Source organism: Gracilinanus agilis, chromosome X (assembly GCF_016433145.1).
Source record: "Gracilinanus agilis isolate LMUSP501 chromosome X, AgileGrace, whole genome shotgun sequence".
In the NCBI taxonomy this organism is placed as follows: Eukaryota; Metazoa; Chordata; class Mammalia; order Didelphimorphia; family Didelphidae; genus Gracilinanus; species Gracilinanus agilis.
In genome coordinates, this window is record NC_058136.1 from 43,179,500 (window position 1) to 43,192,641 (window position 13,142).

At 42.7% G+C, this 13,142-nt stretch overlaps 1 protein-coding gene across 1 annotated transcript in view; it reads left to right on the plus strand.

The window, feature by feature from the left end:
* KLHL4 (kelch like family member 4) overlaps nt 1-4,070 on the plus strand; it is a 187,280-nt gene extending 183,210 nt beyond the window's left edge. The window contains exons 10-11 of the mRNA XM_044682818.1: nt 181-352; nt 3,792-4,070. Coding sequence (XP_044538753.1) covers nt 181-352; nt 3,792-3,851 — 232 coding nt within the window. The 3' untranslated portion in view covers nt 3,852-4,070. The remainder of the gene's footprint in view (nt 1-180; nt 353-3,791) is intronic.
* Nucleotides 4,071-13,142: the final 9,072 nt, after the last annotated feature.

A 13,142-nucleotide genomic window follows, 5' to 3' on the forward strand; every position in this document is an offset into this window, starting at 1 on the left:
TATATATATATATATAGAGAGAGAGAGAGAGAGAGACAGAGAGAGAGAGAGAGAGAGAGAAAGAGAGAGTGTGTGTGTGTGTATGTACACCCATCTGCATATATATGTGTGTGAATAGTTGTTTTGAACCATCTACCCACTGGATTTCCTCCGCACAATTTTTCTTCCAAAATGTCTTAGGTATGACCCCAAAACAGACGCATGGACAACAGTAGCACCTTTGAGTGTCCCTCGTGATGCCGTTGGTGTCTGCCCTCTTGGAGATCGCCTGTATGCCGTGGGAGGATACGATGGACATTCATATTTGAACACAGTCGAGTCATACGATGCGCAGAATAATGAATGGACAGAGGTAAGATCAGAAAAACACCCAAGTACAAAATGCTTTCCCCAAGATCAAAGACAAAAAAGGTATCCCAGCTCTTTAGAATCCTGTTACCTCCTGCCCAGGGAACAAAGAGAGAGGCCGGAATTCGAGGATCTGTGAAATGTGTTCATATCAGAGAATCTTGGAGTCGAAAGAGCCCTCTGAGGTCAGCCCAGCCAACCACCATCGAAGCATGAATCCTCTCTATAAAATCTCAGACAGATGAGCTTCTGGTTTCTGCTGAAAGATCACCAGCAATAAGAAATGCACCCCTTCCTATGGCAGGCCCCTCTCTTTAGGGTGACTCCGATTGTTAGAGTATTCTTCCTCATAAAGAAACAAAACTTGTCCCCACCCCTAACATCCACCACTGTTCCTAGTTCTGCCCACTTGGATTGAGTAAAAGAATTAATAAACTTAATCTCTATTCCACATAACAACCCTTTTGGATAAACAAAGACGGCTACCTTAAAAAAAAAAAAAAAGAAAGAATGCCTTGGCTATATATTTGCTATGGAGAATGCCTCATTTTATAGATTTAGAGGTAGAACTCAAACCATCATTTCTAACAGCTGAGATCATGAAAGGCTTCCTGGAAGAGATGGCACCCGGGACAAAAGAAACCTCAAAGCTCATCTAGTCCATCCCTCTTTCAGATGAAGAAATTGATGACCAAAGAAAGTAAAAGACTTACCCAGGGGGCAGCTGGGTGGCTCAGTGGATTGAGAGTCAGGCCAAGAGATGGAAGGTCCTGGGTTCCAATCTGGCCTCAGACACTTCCTAGCTGTGTGACTCTGGGTAAGTCACTTGACCCCCATTGCCTACCCTTACCACTCTTCTGCTTTAGAACTAATACCCAGTATTGATTCTAAGATGGAAGGTAAGGGTTAAAAAAAAAAAGATTTACCCAAAGTCACATGGGTAGTGACAGAGATGAGATTTGAATGCAGGTCTCCTGACACAAAATCCAATATATATCTTTGTAAACCCTCCCCATTGTAACTTTCTAATTTCTGTCAAGGGCACCACCAGCCTTCTGGTTACCCGGGTTCACAACCTGAGTCATCTTTGACTCCCCCTCTCCTTTTCTCCCACATACAATCAGATGCCAACTTTTGTCCATTGCAGTTTTACACCATTACCGGTATTCTTTCTACCTTATGGTGATACCTATCACTCTAGTTCAGGCTACCTTGACTCTTAATAGCCTCTTAAATGGTCTCCCCGCCTAAAGTCTCTTCCCGTCTCCAATTTATCTCCCACAGAGCAGTGCAGTAATTTTTCCCTAAAGCATTAGTCTGGCCACATCACTCCCATGCTCAAGTTGCTCCAGTGGCTCCCTAGTACCTCCAAGATAAAACACAAACTCCTTTGCTTGCTATTTAGCACTAAGAGCTTGGTCAGACATGGAAGATGCCAAGGTTGTCCTAACTTTTGTTCTGCCACTGTACTTGGATGACTCCAGAAGAAAGGGGGAGACCGATGACTTTGTGTAACTCAGCCTCATTTCAGTCCAGTTTGTGCATAAATGAAGACATCATCGGTGATGTCATTGGCCCTCTTTGAAAGATGTAGCACAGGGGGCAGCTGGGTAGCTCAGTGGATTGAAAGCCAGGCCTAGAGACGGGAGGTCCTAGGTTCAAATCTGGCCTCAGACCCTTCCCAGCTGTGTGACCCTGGGCAAGTCACTTGACCCCCATTGCCTACCCTTACCACTCTTCTGCCTTGGAGCCAATACACAGTATTGACTCCAAGACGAAAGGTGAGGGTTTAAAAAAAGATGTAGCACAATCAGACTTCAGTTTGCCTTTCCAGGTTTCTTGAACATTAGCTTTTCACACACACTGCATTCCAGTTATCCAGAACAAAGAAGCCGTGCCTCATACATAATACTCTATTTCCTGTCCTCGTGCCTTTATACAGACCGTGTCTCATAACTGGAATGTACTTCCTCCTCAGATTCCTAGCTTCCTTCAAAGTGCATCAAATGTGTCATCTCCTCCATAAAGCCTTTCCTTTTCACCCCAATTGCTAGCACCCATCCTTCCCAGAAATTATTTTGTCTTTATTGTTGCGTGTACAGATTCCTCTCTCTGCAAATAGAATCTGAGTTCTTTGATGGCAGGAACGATTTCATTCTTGCATTTGTATCTCCAGCATCTGCTACCTTGATAGATGCTTGTGGAATGAATGAAAGAAGTTAGTCAGATCACATTATTAGAAAGTTATCTGGGGGCAGCTGGGTAGCTCAGTGGACTGAGAGTCAGCCCTAGAGACGGGAGGTCCCAGATTCAAAGCCGGCCTCAGACACTTCCCAGCTGGGTGACCCTGGGCAAGTCACTTGACCCCCATTGCCCACCCTCACCACTCTTCCACCTAGGAGCCAATACACAGAAGTTAAGGGTTTAAAAAAAGTTATCTGTGCTAAAGCTCAAATCCAGATCTTCTGATTACAAGCCCTGTTTTTTGCTCAGTTGTTTAAGTTGCGTTCAACACGTTATGACCCCATTTGGTTTTTTGGCAAAGATACTGGAATTTTTCACCATTCCCTTCTCTAGCTCATTTTACAGATAAGAAAACTGACCAGAACAGGATTAAATGACTTGCCCAGGGTCACCCAGCTAGGAAGTATCTGAGGCCAGATTTGAACCCAGGGAAATGAGTCTTTCTGACTTTAGAAGCCTGGCACTCTATCTACTGTGCCACTTTCTCGCCCTTTCTTTTGACTCTACTATGTATCTAATGAGGTCATCTTTACTAAATGGTGCACATATTCCCATCCCAGGTAAATTTATTTTACCAAGAATATTCTGGAGAAAAAAAGCCTTAGCATGAAGTGCTAAACTTCAGATCATGGAAAAGCGAAGTTTGGTTTGTTATTTCAGTCACCATATGCAACTGAGGTGGTCAGGAAATTCGTGTGCAGGGCAGCCCTGTGTGCAGATGAGAGAAAGGGAAGAAGACCGTTAGAGCATCAGGGGAGATGTAGTTGAGACCCGAGAATGGACTTTCTGAGCATCGCACGTTCAAAAGGATAAATGAAGCAACCATTTGGTTGAGGATCTTCCAATGTTGTCTTTGATGTTCTAGGACAGTAGGAGAGGCCGTGTCTCAGAGGTACACAGATTCAGGCTTTAGACTCCAAGAGGCATGGTGGGAATCGCCCCCTGTTACAGGGTCAAGAGACCCTTATTCAGTTTGGGCTTTCTTATTAGGTCAATGATTCTGGGAAATGACTTCCCTTTTCTGGGTCCAACCTTCTTCCTGTGCCATCTAAGTCACCGGAACTAGATCCCCTGGGATGTTGCCTCAGGCTCTTCCATTCGCTAGCTTTTGGATTCCTCAGTGTATGGCACAGAAGAGACTAACACTCGTTCCCTAAGATCTCATTTAATGATGTCACCGGGTATCTCTTTCTCTTCAGGAAGTTCCTGTTAATATCGGAAGAGCTGGAGCTTGCGTGGTGGTTGTGAAACTGCCCTAAGGAGATCCGGAAAACAGAAAAACGAACCAGAGTAGGAGGAGATGGGGAAGAAACTGGACACATTGGAAGTAGGAGCTGGGCTCATTTGGACCTAGCTACCAAATGGCCAATCCTATCAAACTCGATATACAATTTAAAGCTAAATTTAGGGTTTCTTGATTTTCCATGCAGTAATTATACATGACAGCCACCTAAAAGTGTTGCCACAGTTGATTCATATAAAATGCCATCCAATATACTATGTTTTATTCTCCTAAATGAAAAATGCTCAGTGTTTCATGAAACTTGGTAATAGCCAAAACCAGACATGTTACGACTTAAAACAAAATCGAGGAAGGAGTCACATGACCTGCATTCAAATCCTGGAGTTGCCTCTTACTACCTTTGTGACTTTGGGCAAGTAACTTAATCTGGCCCTCAGTTTACTTAAATGTAAAATAAAGAGGTTGGACTCTGTGACCTATAAAATCCCATCCAGGTCTGAATCTGTGACCCTGTGGCTCCATTAATGGCCTCTGAGATCTCACCCATTTTGGTATCCTTCCTTCAGTCATACCTACAGGAGGGTTTAACATGTTTTCCAAATCCGCACAGCTTTCCATTTCAAAAGACTTTTGGAACTGGCAGATGCTGTGGAATTGCCCCTCGCTAAAAAGATAACGAAAAAAAAAAAACCCCAACAGTTCTCGGATTATCTAAAAATATTATGATAGAACATCAGAGAGAACATCTGAACCTCTAAAGTAAGAACTTTAAAATCTGTCTAAATTTCAGCAGGGCATTCTTTCCTTACTCTGGTGATGCCTCAAAAAATACTAAAAATTAGTCTGTTGACCCAAATTGCTGTTGTACTGATCCCAGTATGTTACCTTCTTCATGAAAATAGAGTTTTTCACTCACCATCTGTTAGGACGTCCTCACAAATTGGACTTTGCTCATATTCATTTATGGATGAGATCTGGCACTATGAAGTGGTTAGGGTCCTTTCCTAAACACAACTCATACATCAGAAAAAAAAATCCAGCATTATCACATTGATACAAAGTGTGGCTTCGGCTTCAGAGCACCACCTGCCACCAACAGACAGCGAATAATGGGCTCCTTAGACATGCCTGGGAACTCGGTGATAATCAACCGTTAAACTGAGTGTGTTTGTTAAAATCGATAAAGAAATAAAACTGAAAAGATCCAAATTCACGATCAAAATAAGCTTCATAGAAGGTTGTTGATCACTTGGAAACACCACAGAGTCCAATGTGCATGATCGTTCCTACAGCTTTCTTTCACATGTCAAGTTATATGAAGTTGTTTTTCATTGTTGTTGTTCTTGCTAATTTCTGTCTCGTAAGGTTCCAGTAGGAAATGTTTAGAACGTATGTCTAGTCAAACATAAAAGTGTAGTTGGGTAGTGATTATTTTCGCTTTAAAATCTAACTTTCATTTACCTATGAATTGACTCATGATAGATAGACCATTGAAAAAGTCTCTTTCTGACAGATAGTGAAACTAGATTTCATTTTCACATTGTGGATACACGTTGCTTTCGATAGACTTTTTACTGTTGGTTGTGCAAAAACTTTGAAGAGTCTCCACAGAATGATATAGAGAACGTACTCATTATTGTTGTCATGAAATCGGCACAAAATGCTATTTGTAGTTTGGTATGTGGAGTTCAAATAAATTTGGCTTTCTCTCAAAGAGTGAGTGCTTCTTGAACGTGGCGGATGGAACCTTGTCTCCCCCACTGCTTTTCGTTCTCTCCTTTCTAGGTGCCCAACTGTCGCCCAAAGTCCCCTAAGTGATGTAATGAGGGACAAAGGCTTCCCATGGTCCCAGGAGAGCCCTTTCAGAGCAGAAGCTGTTGCATAGCACTCTTTTCTCTTCCCCAAAGTTCCTAGCACAGTGCTGGACATGAAATGATTACTTAGAGTCCTAAGCAATTACTCTTCTTTCCTCAACCAGCACCTAGAATTTAATATGGACATTCGTAATATCATAGGACTTAGAATGAGAAAGGACTTGAGAAATGATACACTCTATCTCCATCCTTTTACAAAAGAGGAAACTGAGGCAGGCTGCATAGCTGTTAAGCAACAGAGGCAGGGTTCAAACTCAAGTTTTCTGACTAGCTCTCAGGTTCTTTCTACTATATAATGCTGCCTCCAGTGTTGTAAATTGGGATAAAGACTGTGAGTAAGCCATGGGTAGGTAAAGTTTGGTTGTAGGAATCATCTTCATCACCTTAAGAGTCATACCACAGGCCTAGAGACGGGAGGTCCTAGGTTCAAATCTGGCCTCAGACACTTCCCAGCTGTGTGACCCTGGGCAAGTCACTTGACCCCCATTGTCCACCCTTACCACTCTTCCACCTATAAAAAAGCCAATACACAGAAGTTAAGGGTTTAAAAAAACCAAAACCAAAACAAAACAAAGAGACATACTACAGAGGCAGATGCCTACTCTGTCGCTTTGAAAAATCAGCCTTGTCTTCCTCCTTGCCTAAGCTATCATCCATGAGTACTGTACCCTAGTTTGCAGTAGGGGTCACAGCACCCAAAGGTAGGGTGTTAGAGGTGTAGCTACATTTGCCTCAAGATTTTGCTTTGCAAACTTGGGTGATGTGGCATTTAAGCATCCAGGCCTAGAGAAGGCTAAAAACAATTAGAAGTAAATGAAGAAAGTTGCTTCTCTTTGGTCTAAGAGAGAGGAAGGGAAGAGGAAAGAACACTGCTAATACTGTCTTGGCCTAGAAGGAGAACTTAAAGATCACTGAGATCAATAATCTCTTGCTAATCAACAAAAGTATAAATCTTTGACATAAAACCAAATAAATCTCAGTACCGCCAAACTGACAATATAGCTAGAACTTAGCTCAAAAAAAGTTCACTTTTTTTGGCTGAAATAATCAGTCCGCTTAAACAGTCATTCAAAAAAGAATTTACATAGCAGCTCTGTACCACACAATGGGCTAGCTACAGATATATTAAGTCAAAGTGGCCAATCTAAGGGGGAAGAGTCATTTCCATTGTGTAACGGTTGTTTAATTTACATGGCCAATTCAACTGAAATGACTTTTTTTCCCCACAAATTCTGTAGTGTAGGTTACGAATCTCTTTTAAGCAATCAATGAAATGGGAAAATCATCTGCTCATCTCATCAGCTTTCTGTTAACTTGCTGTTAAATTGCATGTTTAAAAAGTTGCTGTGGTGGTGGCAAGAAGCAAGAAAGGACCTGAGAGACCATCTCTCCCAGGCTTCTGGTCCTTTTCATTGTCATGGATACCCTGTTGAGCAGTCCGATGAAGCCTACGTATAGACCCCTCCAAAGAATCATGTTTTTAAAGACATAAAATAAACTATATTAGACTATGAAGGAAGCAAATGGTAAGTGAAAATTAAGACTCCCCAAATTCACAGACCCCCTGAAATCTATCCACAGACTCACGGACCCCAGGTTAAGAGCCCCGGATCAAATCTAACTCGTACCCAAACGAGAACGCTCACTACCACACACCTGACAAGCCTTCATCCAGGCTTTCTGTGAAAACCTCCAATGAAGGAGAGCCCAGAACCTCCCAGAGTAGCCCATTCCACTTTGGGATGGCTCTAATTGGTAGGAAGATTCCCCCCGACCAATACTAAGTAAATCAGCCAAGAACTTAGCAGCTTCTGCTCATTGTTCCTAGTCCTGCCCCTCGGCCAAAGAGAAAAACTTCTTTTTCTAAACTGTCTTTGACATGGTGGCCCTTCAAATACTTGAACACAGCTATCTCATCACCCTCAACTATCTCTTCTCCAGGCTAACCAAGCTCATTTCCATCAGCACATCCCCATATAGCTGGCTTGCCAATCTTCTAACTGTCCTGATGACCTTCTGTAGGATGTATGCTAACTCGTCCATTTGTCTTCCTAAAAAGTGATGCCTAATTGGAACTTAAGACTCCAGCTGTGGTCTGATAAGGGGAAAACACAGTAGGACCCTCACTTCCCCAGGCCTGGTCCCTCTCCTTCACTCCAGTCCAGGATGGCATTAGCTTTTGGGGCTTCCATATCCTACTGTTAACAATGCAGAGCTTACAGGCCACTAGAACTCCCAGATGTTCCCTTCTTGGAGGAAACCTGCATGGGGGCTTAAGGGATAGGACAATTACTTCCACAATGGCTTTCCAGATTTGGGGATGTATGCCGAACTCTTGGCCAGCACCTCCTACTAAAGTAAATCAGCCTTGGGGGCAGCTGGGTAGCTCAGTGGAGTGAGAGTCAGGCCTAGAGACAGGAGGTCCTAGGTTCAAACCCGGCCTCAGCCACTTCCCAGCTTTGTGACCCTGGGCAAGTCACTTGACCCCCATTGCCCACCCTTACCACTCTTCCACCTATAAGACAATACACTGAAGTACAAGGGTTAAAAAAAAAAATAGAAAATAAAAAAAAAATAAAGTAAATCAGCCTCTTAGCAGCTTCCGCTCATTGTTCCTAGTCCTGCCCCTCGGCCAAAGAGAAAAAACTTTTTCTCTTTGGCCGATGTGCAGTTCTACTTTTGTCTGCACATTGTGAAATATGGTAAAGAACTCAGAATGCTGCTGCTTACACAGTTTCAGTGGGAGCTTCTAGTGACAGCCCACTTCAATGCCAAGAACTTTAACTTGTGCATAAGAAAATAAAGCATACTATGAGTGAACCCTTGACAGTATTTCAATTCAATTCAATTCAAAAAGAATTTATAAAGTGTTTCCCCTCAAGGAAATCACATTCTTTTTTTATTATAAAAATATTTTAGTTTACCAATCATATGTAATAACAAATGTCTATGTAAGTTTTCCAAAGTTATATATTCCAAATTATCTCCCTCCCTGCCTTTCCTTCACCCTCCCAGAGCTGGCGAGCCATTCAATCTGGGTTATACATGTGTTATCATGCAAAAAATATTTCCATATTATTCATTTTTATAAGTGAATAAGCTTACAAAACCCAAACTCCACAATTAAAACCCAAATAAAGGAAAGGGAAAAATCATTTGCTTTGATCTGCTTCTGGCCCCAGTTTTTACTCTGGGAGTTGGTTAGCATTCTTTGTCCTAAGTCCTTCAGAATTGTCCTGGATCGGGGGCAGCTGGGTGGCTCAGTGGATTGAGAGTCAGGCCTAGAGATGGGAGGTCCTGGGTTCAAATCCGGCCTCAGACACTTCTCAGCTGTGTGACCCTGGGCAAGTCACTTGACCCCCATTGCCGACCCTTACCACTCTTCCACCTATAAAAAAGCCAATACACAGAAGTTAAGGGTTTAAAATAAAAAAAAAAAGAATTGTCCTGGATCATTGTATTGCCAATAATTGCTAAGTCTATCACAGTTGATGATTCTACAACATTGCTGATACAGTGTAAAGTGTTTTCCTGGTTCTGCTTATTTCACTCTCCATCAGTTCATGAAGGTCTTTCCAGCTCTTTCTGGAATCATCCTGTTCATCATTCCTTATAGCACAACAGTATTCCATTACTATCATAAATCACAATTTGTTCAGCTGTTAACCAATTAATGGACATCCCTTCAAAGGGAAATTGGATTTCTAATGATGGGAAAAAACTGTGCCCATAGATAATTAAACACAAATGTAGGGGGGTGGTCTTTGACCAGTCTTTCACCCTAAACATTCCAGAAAGTAATCAAATAAATTAAAAGGCAAATAATACATAAATAATACATACACACATGTAAGCCAAGATGCCTAATGAAATCTAACACAGAGTACAAATGGAAAATCATCTCAGAGAGAAGGCACTAGTAGTAGGGTTGGTAGGAGGAAAATAGGAAAGGCCTCTTATAGAAAATGGGATTTCAGCTGAGTCTTAGAAGAAGTCAAGAAAGCAAGGAGGCATTTCAGGCATGAGGGATCGCCAGGGCAAAGGTACAGAGGTGGGAGAGGTAGAGAGTACATGGTGGAGAGGAGACCCTAAGAATACATACTTGGAAACTTAGAAGGGGCCAAGTTATAAAGAGCTCTGAATGCCAAATAAAGAATTTGAAATCTGAATCTGGAAATAAAAGGGTGCTACTGGTGTTCGAATAGATGGCTAACCTTGCATCACCAACTGCCTCTTAGACATCTCAAACTGGGCATCCTATAGGCATGTCAAATTCAATGTGTCCCAAACAGAATCCATCATGTTTTCTCTCAAATTGCCCTGACTTCCAAACTTTCCTATTACTGTCAAGGATACCGGCATCTTCCCAGGCATCCAAGCCTTCAACCTCAGTGTCGTCCCCAACTCCTCCCTTAGATTCAGCTCTCACATCACCAAACTTTTCCTTTCTATCTTTGCCCTCATTAGAATTTATGCTCCATGAGAGCAGGGATTTATTTACTTGACAAGTCCATAAGGACATTCTGGGCCCATTGAGGCAAAAGCAGCCAGAAAAGACATTTTTGCAGATCTGCCTCAAGACCTGGTCTGACCTTTCAGCTCTACAAATCACTGTCTCAGAACACCTGGCTTCTTAATTGGCTCAGAACATTCTGACCAGCTAACTTCTTATCACAAAACCTTGAGCTCTATCTCTAGGACAAGTGGCTTTTATGCATATGCTCAACCATACTCGAGTACCTTTGTTCTTCAAAAGAAATCCTTATGCCAGCAATAACAGACCAAGGAGGACTTTGAAGATCACCACTGGGTGAAGAGTACTCCTCCCTGCAGCTGGATACTCTAACTGGCGCCAAGGATGCGTGCTCTTGACATATTATTTTCCTTTGATCATAGAGTGTAGAAACTGTATAAATAGTGGAACTCTGCTTAATAAACTGGAATTCACGTCCCCCTCAATCCTGTCAAATTCTCACCCACTCAGTATTTTTCTCTCTCTTCTCTCTTCTCCCTTCTTGCCTGCAGCAGGTCTCTGGAGAGAACCAGCTTCTCTCATTTATTTATTTATGATCTTTCTTTATATCCCTACCACTTGACATAGAGCTTTCCCACAGGAATCACTTCACATAATCTTTTTTTTAAACCCTTAACTTCTGTGTATTGGCTCCTTGGTGGAAGAGTGGTAAGGGTAGGCAATGGGGGTCAAGTGACTTGCCCAGGGTCACACAGCTGGGAAGTGTCTGAGGCCAGATTTGAACCTAGGACCTCCCGTCTCTAGGTCTGGCTCTCAATCCACTGAGCTACCCAGCTGCCCCTACTTCACATAATCTTGTTGACTAAACTAACTCCAGGATTGTTATCATATCACACTACTGGTTCATATTGACCTAGTCAACAACCCCCCTCAAGTTTTAGGCAAAAAAAGTGGTACAGTAGATAGAGTAGGGAGCATGGAGTCAGCAAGACCCGAGTTCAGATTTGGTCTCAGATACTTACTAGCTGAGAGATCCCGTGCAAGTCATTTAACATCTGTTTGTCTCAGTTTCCTCAACTATAAAATGGGAATCATAATAGCTCCTACCTCCCAGCATCCTTGTGAGGTTCAACTGGGATGCTAATCATAAAGCTCTTAGTACCATAACTGGCACATAATCACTATTTAAATGTTAGCTATTAAAGTGCCCAGCACTGAGTAAGTGCTCTATAGATGCTTCTTCCGTTTCCCAAGTCCTTTTCTTACAGACTCTTAGAAACTAGATGTGGCTCTGAATTCCAGCTCCAAGTCCCCACCCTTCTCTGGGTCTCAGGGTGCTCATCTTTTTTTTAAAAAGGGGGGGGGGCGGGCCAGGCGGACGATAGGACTTCTGAAGTCTCTTCCTTCTGGCTCTGAAACATTTCTGATCCAAACCATACAAAAATAGGGGTTCGGTTCCCCTTGCAGTAGTTTCATGAATCTCCCATAGCTGAATGCTCCATAGTTCTAGGTCCCTGTGAGTTCATTGGATTAATTAAAACCTCATTAGCTAATAGAGGGACGAGAAGCCTCTCCTGCCATTGCCCAGAGGCTTTGTCTCCAGCCTTCTCTGGTCCCTCTTAATTAGCTCGTCTATGCATCTTAGGCTCCTAAGGAAAACTGGGGAAAGACCTTTCTGTATCTGCTCTCATAGGCTCACATGACTTCTGGACAGCAGGACAGCAGCCAGGAAGGCATGCCGGTCCCCAGGTGATCCCTAGTCTAACTAACCTAATGCCACCCAAGGAAATGCAGGCTCCCACTCCTCCCTGCCAAAGTAAACACTCTGTAGATTTGCATCCTCTGCAATATACAATCTGGGCAGCAGATGGTGGTATTTGATAATGTTTTTCAGCCATTGCCATGAAAACCTTTGATAGTTTTCCCTTTCTTGGAAGAAAACTGCCAAATGCTGTTTCCCCACATTCCTCTTCTTGCCGTCTGCTCTGGCTCCCCTCTTCTCCTCGGCAATTTCTTCAAGAAGGCGAGACTCAGAGGTAGGTCCCAGAGGTGCCGAGCGTCTGCATTTGATTCTGACCTTCGTTGTCTTGGTCAGAAAATATCATTGCTGACTTGATCTGTTAGAATCTGGCCCTCAAACCTCTGTATCTGAAGCCTGCTGAGGTGTGTGCAGAAGCAGATGTCAAGGCTATCTGGTGGGAAAACCACAATGGGATAGTTCACAAATGGGGTCTTTGCATCTGGGATTACCCATTAAGAGCTGGAAGGGGTCTTGGAAATCATTTAGTCCAATCTCTTCATTTTACAGATAAGGAAACTGACGCCCAAAAGGAGTTGGGACTTACCCAAGGTCATACAGATACTAAGCATCAGAGAGCCTTGATCCCAGGACTCTAGAGCCTTGCCAGTTTATTCAGCCTTTCCGAGTTTCATTTCTCTCATCTGTAAAATGGGGGTAGTAACAGCAGCCATTGGCATGTTGTCTCCTCAATAGATTATGTGCTCTTTGAGGGTAGTGTAAGAAATAAAATGGCTATAAAAGGGTTGATTTTAAAATATTTGGGTTTTAAAGGATTTATTGGTAGTCATTAGAAAAATGAAGCCACGTGCCATACTGAGGGTCATTTTAAAGGTTGAGCCCTGTTACCTCCTCCTCCCATCCTGGCTCTGCTCCCAAGGCAGAAAAGAGGAAGTACCAATCCAGTCTCTCACTAATTATCCTTCTATTTATGTGATTACATAAGACAGGAAACTCAATGGCTCATGGGAAATGTAGTTTCAAGGAACCCTAAATGACCACAGGAAGTTTAGATCAGGGACCTCAAAATTAGTTCAAGGACTCCCTAATTTCCAGTATCATAGTAGGGACCATTTTGTACCTTTTGTTTTATACCTAACTGTCGGCACATACTAGTTATCCACAAAGGGTTGGGGTTGAAATTCCATAAGTAAAAGGCAG